General features: G+C 31.9%; 1 protein-coding gene and 1 pseudogene across 1 annotated transcript; both read left to right on the top strand.

Moving 5' to 3' along the window:
* The first annotated feature begins 1,724 nt into the window (after positions 1-1,724).
* Positions 1,725-4,563, top strand: LOC145062286 (protein ALTERED XYLOGLUCAN 9 pseudogene; annotated as a pseudogene).
* Positions 4,564-7,418: 2,855 nt separating this feature from the next.
* LOC145099514 (Protein prenylyltransferase superfamily protein) lies at positions 7,419-12,984 on the top strand. The gene is made up of 9 exons (XM_079037085.1): positions 7,419-7,682; positions 9,027-9,091; positions 9,206-9,254; positions 9,764-9,858; positions 10,782-10,867; positions 10,960-11,019; positions 11,118-11,199; positions 12,124-12,237; positions 12,633-12,984. Exons 1-9 carry the CDS (start codon positions 7,496-7,498, stop codon positions 12,786-12,788), a joined length of 894 nt encoding a protein of 297 aa, XP_078893211.1. The 5' UTR covers positions 7,419-7,495; the 3' UTR covers positions 12,789-12,984.
* The last annotated feature ends 3,135 nt before the right edge of the window (positions 12,985-16,119 follow it).

Raw genomic sequence — 16,119 nt, 5'->3', positions numbered from 1 at the left:
CACTTTTGGTCAAAGTATCATTCACTATCTCAACAAGTTCATCAACATTCAAATATTCGTCTATCTTAACAATACCATAAGCAAATTGATTATCAGACACTTATCGAATTTTTCTATGGTTTTCTCACAATCATACGACAAACTATCAACTTTCTCTCTTTCGAAAACAAGAAAAGGCAACAATTTCCTATGTTGTTCTTTGCTTATATCAGATGAATGATGCAATGAAGTCAAATTAGCATAAAGTCTTTTTGCTGAATTACAATAAATGTTTCTCTGAGCAAGTAGCATTCGAACTTCATTATCTAGACATTCCCTATCATTATTCACATTATTCAATTGCAATTCCAGATACTCTACCCTGCTTCGTTTCGAATCTAGCAATTTTTAGGTCTCTAGCAACTGGATGTTTAGTTTCTTAGCTTCATTACTAGCAGACAGTCAATGCCCGAATCTCCCTTAAGTTTCTTCTCAATTTTGGCTTCGGTTGCCTTCACATCATTCTTCTCGAATTTCTTATTCTCCTCACCCACAGACTTATTAATGAAACTTCCTTTCACATCACTCTGCTTCACCTTGGGATTGAAAGGTTTCTTGAAAAACTTTTTAATTCGGTTTTTCGAGTAAAAAACAATCGCTTCATCATCAGAATTCATTAGAAATCCTTCTTCATCAGAATCATCTTTCTCAACTGTTTCTTTCTCAGACACTTTCAAAACAAGAGCTAAAGGACCTCCCAAACTAAGTTTTGACTCTTCAGCCATCTCATTCACTTCACTTTCATGAGTTTTTAACTGATTATACAAATCATTCAGAGATGAAGTATCGAAGATTTGTTGTTTCTTCACCATCATGCTGACACTTCTCCATTCCTTACGAAGTCTCATCACAAAAGTGAGATTGAACTCCATTGATGATCTTGTGAAACCATAACGATTGCATCTATAGATCAGTTCATTAAGACGATCATAGTAAACTTCAACTGTTTCATTCTCTTTTTGTCTAAACACTTTCAGCTCCACAAGACACTGCATAACAGAATTTATCTTCGTTTTCTCGCTTCCCTGATACTTTTCTTTAAGTGTGTTCCAAATTTCCTTTGCAGATTTACAACCACGAACGTAATTGTAAACAATAGGTGGCAATGCACCTTGTAATTCTCTCAAACAACGCTTTTCGTTGTTCTTCATCCTGGTGGATTGTTCAGTGACAGAGGATGTTGATCCAGATGATCCAATATTTTGAACATTTGACGAAGGTTTAACTGATCCTGAAATGCAGCTCCAAAGTTCCTTGTCCAATCCATTCAAGTAATCCTCCATTCGATCAGCCCACTGATCATAGTACTCTGGAATCAACATAGGAATCTTCGTAGAAGATCCTAACATATGAGAAAATGAAGTCATCGTGTTCATGTTGAAATTTGTCATTAACGTACGAATGAGATTTTTTAGAAAAACTTGAAGGAATTCAAAACTAAATGAATGAATTGATCAGAAACTCAAAATCGATTACTCGATTACACAAATCAAACACATAATCAAATCAAAACTATAGATCATAGATGATTTTCTAAATCAAACAGTTCGGAAACTTTTGAGACAAACTCGCGACTCAAAAACTAGAGATTCAATTGAAAATCAGATCTTAGCAGTATTGATTCCTGCTCTAATACCAATTGTAGAAGTGTTTAATCGAGTATGAGAATCAAATCAGAGTAAAAAATGAACACCGAAAGTAAATAAGGTCTGGTTTAGCTCATATTACTTTCAGAGAACAAGAGTACAAAAATGATAGTAAACAACAGGAAAAACTCTTCTATCAACTCTATGTTCAGCTCCTATTTATAGGAGGCTGAAAGTACAAAAAATACTAAGGCTAGACATTACGCTTTGTTAAAAAAAAGCCTTAGCAAATACATAGAAAACATACGAAATTGACAAATACACAAACTTCGACATATTACAAGATATTTCGACTCTACACAAAGAGAAGTGGTACTCAGGAAAACACACCCAAGTGGGAGAGACAAAGTTGGCTGAATCAGAGGATCAAAGGGTCTGAAAACAACTCCAAAAGGAAAGGCTCCATCAAGTCTTAGAGACTCAATGTCATCATCCTCATGGGAACATGTCTCCTCATAAGATAGGATCCCTTGATCGACGAAATCATCGTCAGGAAGGGCCAAGATGCTTTTTCAGGAGACAACCATTTTTCGAACCATGGCAAAAAAAGTGAAAGCATGGGAAAGAAAAGAGATAGTTACCTTCTAATCACCGATAATCGTGAAGTAGCGCAAGAAAAAGTAAAGAAAAAACGAATAAGAGATGGAGAAACCAATCGCTAATATTTATACTGAACCATTGAAGATAATTTGACTATTAACGGCTAGTAAACTATCCGTTGGATTTCAAATTACCTAGCTGTTAAGGATTAAAACTGGAAATTACGATTCTCTCTTCTTTTATTTATTTACTTTAAGTTATTCCTTTAATATTTATGAAACTAACTCTTATATTTTCAGGAATAACTTGGGGGAAATTGTTAGGTCCATGATCATCAAAATATTCAGGATCCTCAAATATCCAGGATCCTTAGCTATCCAGGATCCAGGCTACTACCGTTATTATTTTTACTAACTTCTATAATGGTCATATTTTGTCCATAACTAATGCATGTGCAGAAATAATCAAGGGAAGACTAATTCTCGATGAAGAATCTTCTCAACTATGCTGGAGAGCTGGAATACTTGGTCAAATAACGTTCAAGAAGCTGGTCATAGAGGATCCCGGAAATATCGAACATCTTGTTGGCTAGTCTAGACTATAAATTGACACTTGTATTTCACACACAACACACTGTTCTTTAACCTAAGCTTACTCTACGAAATTGTTCACTTTTTCTTACTAAGAATTCACTGTAATCACCATTTTATATCAATAAAATCATCAAGGGTGGTGATCATTATCACCTCCCAAGGTTTTATGATGAAGATCCTAGCAACGATCAAGGGCTTTCCTTGTAAACTATTGTGTCACTTTCTTTTATCATTTGCTATTAAATATTCTGAACATCACAGCCTCTCATTCAATTTGGTTGATTAGTACTTGTGTAAATTTTGACCAAAACACATACCATATGAGCTATTCTAAATAACGAAACCTTAGGGGTTGTGACTTCCATGTTACGCGTATGAGTCTTGTGTTTCCAATAGTACGAGCCCATACTACCTTCCACACCTACACGTAATTGTCTCAGAAGATCATCACAACAACCTTAACAACACACACTGGAATACGCATAAAGAAATGCTAGACATTCCTCAACTGCCCGGTTGCTTACACAGAACCCATCCATGGAACTTCTAACACTTGCTAAAAAGCACATCATGAGTACTAAATACTTCCTAGGCTATCCTAGGATCTAAACCTCACCCTGCCATCTACTGCCAAATGACCCCATTGGTGCCAGTTAACTACTGTATGAATACAACCACATGCAACATAACTTAAATAATCTTAGTGCCCGTTTGATTTGGTGCTGACCGTGTCCGGTCAGATGTTTTTGTCTGACTCGGTCTGGTTAGAATGTTTGATTTGCGTTGTCAGGCTGCTAACCCGGTCTCAGTCAGCAAAATTGATCCGGCTCAGTAAGGTAAAAAATTAACGCTGACCGAGACTTAACTTCATTTGGCCGCATTTTCCCTTCTCGTTTTGCTCTTCCTGCTCCCTCCTTCATGCTTCTTCTTCATCGTCTCCAAACTTATGAACGGACGCCATCAGCCTCCTCCTCCAACGTCGCCATCCTCCTGCCTTGTTCTCGTCGTCACCAACGACACAATCATATGTTACAACTCACGATTGATTTCCTCCGTAAGGTATTTATCTTTTCCTTCATAAATCCTCTTCATCTCTTCTTCTTCTTCTTCAATTCTATCAATTTCAAATGGAATCATGCATCAGTATCGTATTGTTGTTTTTACTCCAAACCTAAAAACCCAAAACCCGAGTTAGATCCATAAATTGAGTCAGGACAAACCTATCTGAGTTGGGACAAAAACGTGATTGCGATTTCCAGAAATTGAGTCGGATCCATGGGTCGTTGTTGCAGGCGGTTAACAAGCGTGATTGTTTGTGGTGTCGTTAGATTTGGTTTTGAGTTTAGATGAACTGGAATCAATTCAAAAGGATTTGTTTAAGAGACATAGTGATTATCATATCGTGGATGAAGAAATTGGGATGAAATTGGACTTCATTTGGGCACCTTATGCTACTAATCTCACTCATGTCATTACAGAATTCAAAAGAAACAATACTTACCCATATGTGTTAGTGATGGGTTCAAGTTTATGGCATATGTTACACTTCACATACTATTCCGATTACATGGTTTCATTACGGTTTCTAAGGGAATCCTTGATTCCATTCCTTCCAGTGGGATTTGATTCTACTTGGGGATTCCATTTGTTTTGGCTAGGCATGCCAACTTCAATAAACATAATGCTGAATACATAAGAGAAAAAGGGAAAAGATGACAAGTGAGATGTGCAATTTGAATGATTAAGAACTTTATAAAATCAAGATCTTAGGTAAAGATGGTGGTGTGATTATATGTATGTGTGTGTTGAATGTAAATTTTGTTATTGTATGTTGGGTGGAATATGTATCTACCTTTGGTTTCTTGTTGCAGAAAATGGTTTGTGAATTGATTAATGCACACATTTTGTTATTTGTTAGGATAATCAAATTTTATTAGTTGTATAATACATTGGTTAAGTTTGATGTTGAGAATCATGATTGTTTTGCCCTTACAGTGAAGTGATTCTTGTTATGTTTTTGGAAGTGGTAATGTATTTCTTTCATTGAAATTATTTGTATATATATTCACTATGTAATGTTATAAATTAAATTGTAAATTATAAATGAATTATTATAAAAAAATGTTGTTTGAGGGTAATATAGTCATTTTGCACAGTCAGTCAGTTGAAAAATCAAACAACAAGTTTCAGTCAGAAGTTAACCCAGTCAGAACTTCTAACCCGGTCAGCTTCTAACCCAGTTAGCAACTATCAAACGACCCCTTAGATTAAAAGATTCTACCATACAACGGTTGGACTTAGACAAGAGCTGCCAAATGACCCCATTGTGCACATCTTTCTGTTTTCATATGATTGGTTTATTTGGGCCACTCTTATATTGTGTTACTTTTGAAAAATTGAGTATTTTTGTAAGCAATGATGGTTCATGATTGGTTTTAAATTTTTTTAAATTCCTTTGATTTTTGGAGTCTTACACCCATCTAAAATACATAACTCTCTCGTCTGGTTTCCGTTTTTTTTTACTGTCTTTATATCGTTGAATTTCTGTTAATGAGATCTTCAATTCTCATTTATATTGTTTCGGCTAAAAATGTACCGACCTAAATTCGATTTTTGAGCTATATATTACTACTCTGAATTTTAGAAAAATCATAACTTCCTCTCAAGAAATCATATTTGGACATTCTCTATATGGATGCTTACGGTTAAAAGACTACTACGACTTTCGTTTAGGTCACTAAGGCTAACAGGTAATTTATCAAAAAAATCACTTTTTACGGTACACAAAGTCGAACCGGTTTAATCGCGAAACTTCGAAGAAGCATAACTTCTTCATACGAAGTTTGATTTCAGTGTTCTTTATATGTACAGAATCTTTGTTACATATACTATAACTTTTGTTAAAATTATTTGTCCTAAATAATCTTCTATCATAAAGTCATTTTTAACGCTTATTGTTTCTAAATTGACTAGCCCGAATTTGCGGGCGTTACACATAAATCACATATAAATATCACATGAGAAACTTAATATAAAGAATGAATAAAAAAAATTTCATTTGTGTTGGTTGAAGGAAAAAAAATCATATTACAATTATCATTGATGCAACATAAACCATTTCTTCAACTCTTCATATTTGGATCGTAAATGTTTGAATTACATGAAAACTTTTTATGAGAAATACTACTGATATTTGAATCATAAACGCTTGAAATTCATGAAAGCTTTTTTAATCACAATATCTTCAACCACATGATGACTTTTTGTAAGAAAAATATACTAATATAGCTACATATATAATAAGAGAATGCAAAAAAATATTGAAAATTTATAAATATTATAAATGTTAATTAAGGAATATAACTTATAGTCGATAGATATATTTGATTGAACATATTGTTGGTTTTGGTTAATGGTTATCAATGTTATAAAAAACCATATAAATTCAATTACAGTTTAAACTGTAGGTAAAAATCATTGATAGGATTGTCATTAGAAGATTAATGAAGATTGTTTTTAATTTTAAAGCAATCAAACATGACAAAATTATATGTAACTATTTATTGTATCTAAATTACTATTGAAATATTATTTGGATAAAAGTATATGATAATTCCTTATTTACAACCAATTTTAATGTTGCAACAAACAAATTCAATATCTATGGCCTACGAACCAAATCTTTATTAGTTATTTTTAATAATATATTAATATTTTAATTAAGTAGTTGGTTTTCATGCAACGTATAATATTCGCCTATATATATATATATATATATATATATATATATATATATATATATATATATATATATATATATATATATATATATATATATATATATATATATATATATATATGAAACTAATATAATTATAAAAATACTAGTTGTGAAACCCATGTATTACATGGGTTAATTTAAAAAAAAAAGTTAAATATAAATATCAAAATATTTAAGAACTTTAAATTTATAAAAAAAATAAGAAAAATAATAAATTATTATAATTGAAATGTTTTTTATCTTTTAAATTTAAATAAATAAACAAAAGATATTAATGAACTTTAACTTGAAAATTTTGAAATTAAAAGGTAAGTTTATTAATGAAATTTATATCCATTTATTAGTATATTTATTGCAATTATTACTTTATAATATTATATGGAATTTAATAAAAACAGAAAAATTAATAAAATGACATGTGGAAAAAAAAATAATTCAAATAACCACAAAATGACATTCGACAAATTGAATGAAAGCGTGACATATAGCAAAAAAAACCTTCATTTATTATAGTAGATAAGTATGCATTCATTTAATATATATTTAATTATGCTTATCTCTCTTTTTAAAATGATACACACACATTCCATAATTCTACACTAATATCTTTATTTTTTTGAACATTGAGTCTCAAACTATTCGGTCGATAGAAACATTTTCAATACATCGGTATATTTGGGCCGCGAAATTTAAACAAAATTAAACTGGAAAACCAGAGCCCGATCCAACATATTAGGGTCGGGTAGGGTCGGGTTGGGTCGGGTGGAGGGAAGAGATGGGTTTTGTCATTACTCCAACCGATTTGCTCCATTCCCAATTCACTTCAAAACATACAGAAGCCGGCTGCGGACTTCTCACTCCCATCCGATCGCAGTTGATTGAATCTGAAGATCAAGATGGTGAGTAAAACCGAGGAATCACAGTTACAGCAGCTCGAGAATCAAGTTGAAAACGGGGGTGGTGGTGCTTGGGAGTATCTCTCTCTTGTTCGCAAGCTCAAGCTTCGGCGTTCCGATAAGGTCTTAAAGCATGGTTTAACCCTCTTAAACGACCCCAAGAAGCGTTCAGCTCTCGGCGCCGATGGTACGTGCCTTTTCCTTTGGTCATTCATCGATCAATTTCGGTTGTTTTGATGTTGATTCGATTCAATACTATATCCTGTTTGTGGGTTTCAGCGAATTTGTCGATTCATTTTGTTGCTAGGATGTGGGTTTTTATAGATCATGGATTTCTTTCTTTCGCATTAAGCAATTTGTTTCTGTTTGGCCCTTAATTTTGATTATCCACTTGTAATTGTTGAACCAGTTACTATTATTGAATCTATCTCCCCCATGACTTCCTTCCGATGAATAGAGCTACACTTTCACTTTGTGATCAGATTGGCTACTGTTCAACTTTAAGCTTGCTATGGTTCCAAATACTATTAGTAAAAATTGTTAAATACTTCAAATTTCACAGCAAGTATTATAAACCCAAATAATGTTGGCTTAAAGTAACATGATTTTTCCGAAAACTTTCATATGAATATCTAAAATACTGCATAACTAGTGCTTCCCTGTGGACATGAAATATAATTGTTTGATCCAACTTGTTTTGATAAGCCTATATAGGCAATTTGGATTCAAGTGTTACCCAATTTCTCTTCTCTTTCATGAGATTTTTTTTTTGTGTAAATAGAATTTATTTACCCATTTTATACAACAAAGTGGTTTTTTACATGAAAGAGGCAACCATGTTTCATTATAGGCTAAATATTTGCATATTTTGGTCCTACAAGGAAACATGGTTGCATATTTTGTGTAAGAAACACCTTTGTTACATAATTTTGGAGAAAAGATGAAATGTTCTTGTGTAAACAAACATTTAATAGGATGATTATTGTTTTACATGATTTTGAATCTTATTAAGGTTTCAAAACAACCTTCCACATCTGTAAAATCTGTAAATCATGTTAACAAACTTCACCAATCAAATCAGTGAATGATATTAGTGTCAAATAAACTTAGTAACATTATAATCCTCACCCTTAAGTAATAGCTTGCTTGTAAAAGATATACAACTTTCTTAAGGACTTTTTAGGAAACACAAGAACTTTTTTGAACCTTTTCTCATTGTCCTTCAGGTCCCGTTTGTTTCATAGAACATGATATAACATAACAGGTTGTACCACATTGTTAATGAGACAAAAGATTGCAATCTTGGCAAAAGACGAGAATGCCCTCCTCATTATCATCATAAAATATTTCCTACAAAACTTGTCTAGTCCTTTCCCATATAACAATCACTGCCTGAAAGTAGTAATGTGTAGGCAACAAAGTGTGCTTCACAAAAAACTCTTTTTATAATGAGCAAAACCAATTTTGGAAGGGTAGTATTGTAATTAACGGAGCTATGGTCAAATGATTTTACTTTTTTTACATTTTGTAGAATGGACTCTGTATGAGCAGGTAGCTATTGCTGCACTTGATTGCCAATGCCTTGATGTTGCAAAGGTAACATTCTCCTCTTCTTACATTTACTTGTGTGTGTGTGTGTGTGTGAAAAAGGGCATATTTTCTTATAAAATATTTTGGCTTTTTTTATAATCAAGATTTGAACTTTTTCAGGATTGCATAAAAGTTTTGCAAAAGAAGTTTCAAGATAGCAAACGAGTTGGTGAGTATTGTTTGTCTGAATAAAGTGTGGTATGGATAAGGTTTAATCTCAAAAAAGACCTTATATTTTGTGTTTTTTTCCAGATTAAACCTCAAATTTATTTTTTTTGCCTGAAAAAGACCTTGTATTTTTTTCATTTTGGAAGCATTTAGAAGCTTGAGGTTTGTTTTTGGAAAAAAAATAATAATAAATACAAAGTTGAGGGCTTTTTCGGAAAAAACGAAAAAATTCATGTTCTTTTTCAGGGAAAATATAAACTTGAGGTTTAATCCGGAAAAGACACAAAATATAATTTTTTTTGAGATCAACCCTCTGGATAAATGATGTTGAAACAATAAACAATGGCAAATTTGTAAAAAGTTGGGACTTTATGGGGAAAGTCTCCTCTCTTTGACTTTCTCTATTAAGCTTTTCTTTTTGTATTATGTCAAAAAGGAAAAAAGCATATTAAATCAAAAAGAAAAAAAGCATATTATAAAATTTCATATGATAACAATTGATTATTTCAGGTAGATTAGAAGCAATGTTGCTTGAAGCAAAGGGTTCATGGGCTGAAGCTGAAAAAGCTTATTCAAGTTTGCTAGAGGATAATCCACTTGATCAAGTGAGAATTTTAAATTTCATACTTATTTAGTCTTTTGTATGATGGAATCAGAGAAGGAATAGAATGGAATGGTTAATTCCATTGGAATGAAAAAAAACATGTTTGTTTTGACCAATGGAATGGAATGAACAATTTTTAAAGGAATGTGATTCCTTTCATTTTGTGAATTTTCATTCCTTATTCATTCCATCATGTAATGGAATAAAAACATGCAATTTAACCCGATTTTATTTCTGTAATTTGTTGACATAAATCTTTTCAAAAGAAAATTCCTGCTTTTAGTTAAATTGCAGTTTTAATGTTTTCTAAAGGGTTTATATCATAAAAGATCTTATATATTGTGTTTTTTTTTCCTGAATTAAACCTTAACTTTATTTTTGTCCTGAAAAAGACCTTGCATTTTTTAATTTTTTGCAGTTTGGCCCTTTTAGCACTTTTTTCCATAAAACTTGTCAAATGTAAGGGTTTTTTCAGGAAAAAAATAAAAAAGTTGAAAAAATGCAAGGCCTTTTTCTGGAATAAAATAAAGTTAAGGTTTAATTCGGAAAAAAAACAAAAGCACAATATATAAAGTCTTTTAAGATATTAACCCTTTTCTAAATAACTAAAAAAAATATTATCTTTATTGTAACTTATTTGGGTTTTGGTGAGCTTTCGTTGTGTCTAAACTTTTTTATTTTTATAATCAAAATAATGTGTAGAATAAGAGTTAAAATTATCCATTTTCTTTACATATAATTTAAAAAAATTTAAATGAAAATGTATTCCATTCCTACAAGCCAACCAAGCATGATCATGGAATTTAATGTCTCATTCCATTGGCATTGTCTATTCCATTCCATTCCATACAAACAATAAAACTTCAATCTTTAAATTTACCAAAATAACCTTTATAAGTTCTAACAAATCTTAAACATTTTCAGGTTATTAGTATGAGAAGGGTAGCCATGGCAAAGGCACGTGGAGATATTTTAGCAGCCATTGATTGGCTCAATAAATATCTTGAAATGTAAGAATAAAATCACAAACATTATTTATTTATTTTTTTTCTTATTTAAATTTAAAATTCAATGAGATCTCTTGATTTTTTTCTTTTTTCAGATTCATGGCAGATCATGATGCCTGGAGAGAACTTGCTGAAATATATGTTTCATTGCAAATGTGAGAGTGCTTCTTTTATTTTCATGTGGATTTAAAAAAAAAAAAAAAAGACAAATTTGCCCCTGGGGCTTTATACAGTTTGTGTGGTTTTATAATAGGTATAAACAAGCAGCTTTCTGCTATGAGGAGCTGATCTTATCTCAACCAATGATTCCTCTACATCACCTGGCTTATGCTGATGTAAGTATTTATTATGAACATAAAGTCTTGTATAAATGACCATTTTAACCTCACATTTAAAAAAAGGTTAATCTCATAAAAGACCTTATATTTTGTGTTTTTTCCGGATTAAACCTCAACTTTGTCTTTTTGCCTGAAAAAGACCTTGTATTTTTTCCGAAAAAACCCTCACATTTGTCTTTTTTCCAAAAGGGTTAATCTCAAAAAAGACCTTATATTTTTTGTTTTTTTTCCGAATTAAACCTAAAATTTATTTTTTGCTTGAGAAAGACCTTGTATTTTTTTCATTTTTTCCAAAAAAAAACCTTAACCTTCTAAATGTTTCCAAATAAACCCTCCACTTTTTTAGTTTTTCTCGAAAAAACCCTCACATTTAGAAGCATTTAGAAGGTTGAGGGTTTAATTGGAAGCATTTAAAAGGTTGAGGGTTTTTTTGGAAAAAAAATACAACGTTGAGGGCTTTTTTGAAAAAAAGTAAACTTGAGGTTTAATCCGGAAAATAACACAAAATATAAGGTCTTTTATGAGATTAACCCTTAAGTTAAAAAGAAACTCCACATAACTCTAACTCTAGATCTTCTTTCATTTCCTTCTATTATAAATTTACAACATTATAGCAAATATCATTCAAATACAAAGCAATTTTCACTGCTATATAATGAGGTAGAGTTTTCAAAGTATATATATATATTAATATCCTAATAAGAAAAAAGAAATGAAAAAACAGAACAATGTGGTGTACACTTGTTTGTCTTAATAAGAAAAATGAAATGAAAGTATAATTTTGTTGAAAGAAATGAAAGTGGGATATTATAAGTTATAATTTATAATAAACAAATAAATGAAAGTATGTTGCTATTTCTTGCTTTTAGGTTTTTTTGTAAATATGGTTAATGTTTATTTTGGGATTTTTGTTGAAAACAGGTTCTTTACACAATTGGTGGAATTGAAAACCTTCAAACAGCTAAGAAATATTATGCTTCCACCATTGAATTGACAGGTGGAAAAAATGTCAGAGCACTTTTTGGTGTTTGCTTGGTGAGTTCTCTTTTTTTCATTTTTAATAAATTACTATAAAATATCTACATTACTATGTGGTAAGAAAAATCAAAAGTATTATTTAAATTTTAAATCTAAGGAAGCTCAAAAGTTGTAGCAATGGAATCTGATTGAATTGGAATTCGAGATTCCATTCCATTCCATGGCATAGAATTCAATTCCATCAACATCCATGTTAGATGGATTTCACTATTCCTAGGGAATGTTGGGAGGAAATTCGAGTTTAAGTAAAAAGACCAAAATACCCTTATTATACGTAGGAGAAAAAATCAAAATTATTATTTGAATTTAGGGAAAGATGAAAGGAATTCAATTTCATTTGTTTTTTTTTTCTTTGTTTTGGTAAATGACCAAAATACCCTTTTTGTATCTAGTGCACTTCTGCAATTGGACAACTAACAAAAGGGAGGAACAATGAGGACAAAGAGATCTCAGGATTGGCTGCTAAAGCTTTGGAGAAAGATTACAAGCAAAATTCGCCTGAGAAACTCGATCTTCTTGCCTCTACCCTAAAAACCTTGAAACTTTGATCATGAAGTTTTTTAATATCGACTTTTTTTTTTTTTTTTTTTTTTTTGTTGCATTAGTATGAATTTTTAATGTTTGGAAAAGAAAAATACATTTTAAGGGTGTGTTTTAGTTAATTGTTATTCATATATTGTTTTCTTTGTATGTGTTGTGGATTGATGGTAATAATAGACAGAGCAGTTTTGACTTTTTCTTTGATGTTGTTGGTGTGATTTGTGAATGTAAAATTACATCTTACATCCATCTAGTTTCGGAAATTACAAATGGACCCCTGATAGTATAAATTTTGATTCCGATAGGTAAAAATTGCAGGTGTGTATGCTAATGGATGAGTTTGAATTATGTGTTTTAAAAAGGTGTTTGAATATCCTTCTTGTATACTTTAAAAACAAAATACCAAAAAATAAATTTCATAACAAATGTTGGTTCTCACTCATTCACCACTTGCTATCTACATACTGTTTTGGATCATGGCTGTTTTCTTTTCTTTAATTTATCTTTAATATTAGTTTTTTTGTTTTGTTTTTATTAAAAATATTAGACGTTTAAAACATATCACGTTTGCATATTTTTTATTATAATCCTCTTGATCTTAAATTTGGAATTAATTGTGATACGTAACGATATTATTTTTAAAGACTAAAAGAAATATAGATTAATAAGTTATAAATTATATTAGATGACAATTATGTTATTTTTAAAAACAAGTAGAAATCCTCCTTAATAAATAAAAGTTTTTTTGCCACATGTCAATCTCTCATGAGTTTTGACACTTGTCATTTTGTTGTATTTTTGAACAAATGTTTTTTCCATTTGTCATTTTCTCATTTTTTTTTTATCTTTCTTAATTAACATATATCATATTTACACCTTAATTAATAATTGTCTTAATTAAAAATAACCAATAAATTACAATATTACAACTCATAGTATTTAATATGTTTGCTTTTAAATTCAAATTTTACAACACTCCCTAAGTTATTTGACTAATGAATTTTAATCTTTCATCCTAAGGGCATCTACAATGCTTGCGGAATTAAGTTGATGATCATGGATTTAATGTATTCTGGGTGGCGACATGGATTTAATAGGTTGAACGGGATCCAAATTTTATTTTAAATAAATAAATAATCATATCACTTATTTATATCACCCGATTTTTCAATAAAAAAAATAAAAAAAATAAAAAAACTCAACTTCGGGTTTTGTATGCATTAGTTTTTTTTATGTATAATCTCATCCGTGCATATATTTTATTTATGTAATTTGTAATCTAATATTGTGTATATTTTTATGATAGTATATAGATATTTATAAATGGGTACACATGTAAAAGAATGAATAATAAATTATTAAAATACCCTAGTATTTATGCAATGGTTTGTAAAAGATTGTCACAACAGTAAAACAATCACAAACATAATCTTACAAGAAAACAAAATATGATAAGTATAAGGAATTGATATCAAACTCCAATGAATCGGAGTGATGTATATTCATGTAAATATATAGTAATACAAAGTACAACAGACTTTCCTATAATAACGGATTACATGAATTTAAACTAATCTACTTAAACTAATATACTCAATATCTAGTGGCTAGATATTTCGTTTATACCTCCCTTCAAGCGAGACAGGGGTAGACTAAAGCATAGCTTGGCCATGAAGTACTCGAATAAAGGTCTCGGTATACTTTTTGTGAAAATGTCGGCTACTTGTTGAATAGTGGAAATAAAATTAGTATGCAATTTCCCAGATTGTACCAATTCATGAACAAAATGATAGTCAAGATCTATATGTTTTGCTCTTTTGTGAGAAACAGGATTTTGACCTAGGAAAATAGCACTTTTATTGTCACAATAGAGACATGGCGTAGGAGAAATGGGAACATGTAACTCGCTAAGGAAATGAGTAATCCATATAACTTAGAACCAGTGTTCGCCATTGCTCTATATTCAGACTCACAGTTGGATCTAGCAACTGTTGGTAGCTTTTTAGCACTCCATGAGACAATGTTTCCTCCTAGAAAAATAGAGTAACCATGTAACATCCGGATTCCCAGGTATTTTATTTTAATTATTTATCTTGAGTTTTATGGAGGGACTCGGCGAGTAGACGCTCAGACTCGCCAAGTAGGATCGTGAATGCTTGTTTGGATTAATGACCGGACTCGATGAGTCCGCACTGTAAAGTGAAACCCTAAATCTTAGGGCCTGAGCCCTATTTAAAGGCCCTTATGGCCGTCATTTGCGGCCATTACTCCCCTGTGAAAACCCTAGAGAGCAAAGAGAGCTTAGAGAGCAATTTGGAGGCTAACTCTTCATCCTTTGGTGTGATCTTGCAAGAAGGAGTGGGAAAATCCAAGCTAGATCGATTGTGGAGCTTGGATCTGTGTTGTTCACACTGAGATTCACGTTTTGAGGTACAAGTCCCTTCCCATTTTGTGTATTTGATAGATTCCTTGAATCTAGGATTTCCTTTGCACAATTTTGAGTTAGATTGTGAAGCATATGAGGTCCCTTGGGGTATAGATGATAGATCTGGACCTTGAGAGATCCAAAAGGTCCCAAGCTTCCATCTTTATGAGGTTTCATGTGAGCCTTGAGAGTAGAACCTCATTTTAAAGGTTATTTCTCCATTTTTGGTCTTATAAGCATTGCATGAACGTAAACTTTGAACCTTTACGTGACTTTCGAGTGTTAGGAGGTTAGATCTACTGGTTGGTGAAGCAGATCTGACCTTAAAGGATCGTTTGAGTGTTTTCATGGGAGGAACTCGCCGAGCCCATAAGGGACTCGACGAGTCGAGTCGGGTTGCCCCGCGATTCACGACCTGTGATAACCCGTTGGGTATAGGGTTGACTCAGCGAGTCGAGTGAGGACCAGGGGCGAAGAGGACATGCATGGACTCGCCGATTCGCAGGAGTGCACTTGACGAGTCTGGTCAAAGTTTGACCGTTGACTTTTGTTGACTTTTAGGGTTTGGTCAACAATTGGACTTGAAGACCATTTGGAGGGTAAAATGGTCTTTTAGCCTTCTTAGAGGACTTGGAAGAGACTAGTCTAGTCTGGAGAGCCGTTATTGATTTGAGATAATTGTTTATGTGTAGGCGGAGGTTAGATCAGTGTATACGTGTGCGAGATTACCTGAGATAGCCGAGGTGAGTCTTCTCACTATACTGTACCTGGAAGGGTACCAATTTGTGACCGGAAGGTCTTATATACTATGAGATGTATGTGCTATATGTTGATATGTAATATGTATGTGTTATGTATGTTATGTATGATAAGGACCGGAAGGTCAAGAGGACATGGACCGGAAGGTCAAGAGG

Source organism: Lactuca serriola, chromosome 1, assembly GCF_051521515.1.
Source record: "Lactuca serriola cultivar US96UC23 chromosome 1, Lser_US96UC23_V15, whole genome shotgun sequence".
In the NCBI taxonomy this organism is placed as follows: domain Eukaryota; kingdom Viridiplantae; phylum Streptophyta; class Magnoliopsida; order Asterales; family Asteraceae; genus Lactuca; species Lactuca serriola.
This window is presented reverse-complemented; position numbering and strand designations above follow the sequence as displayed.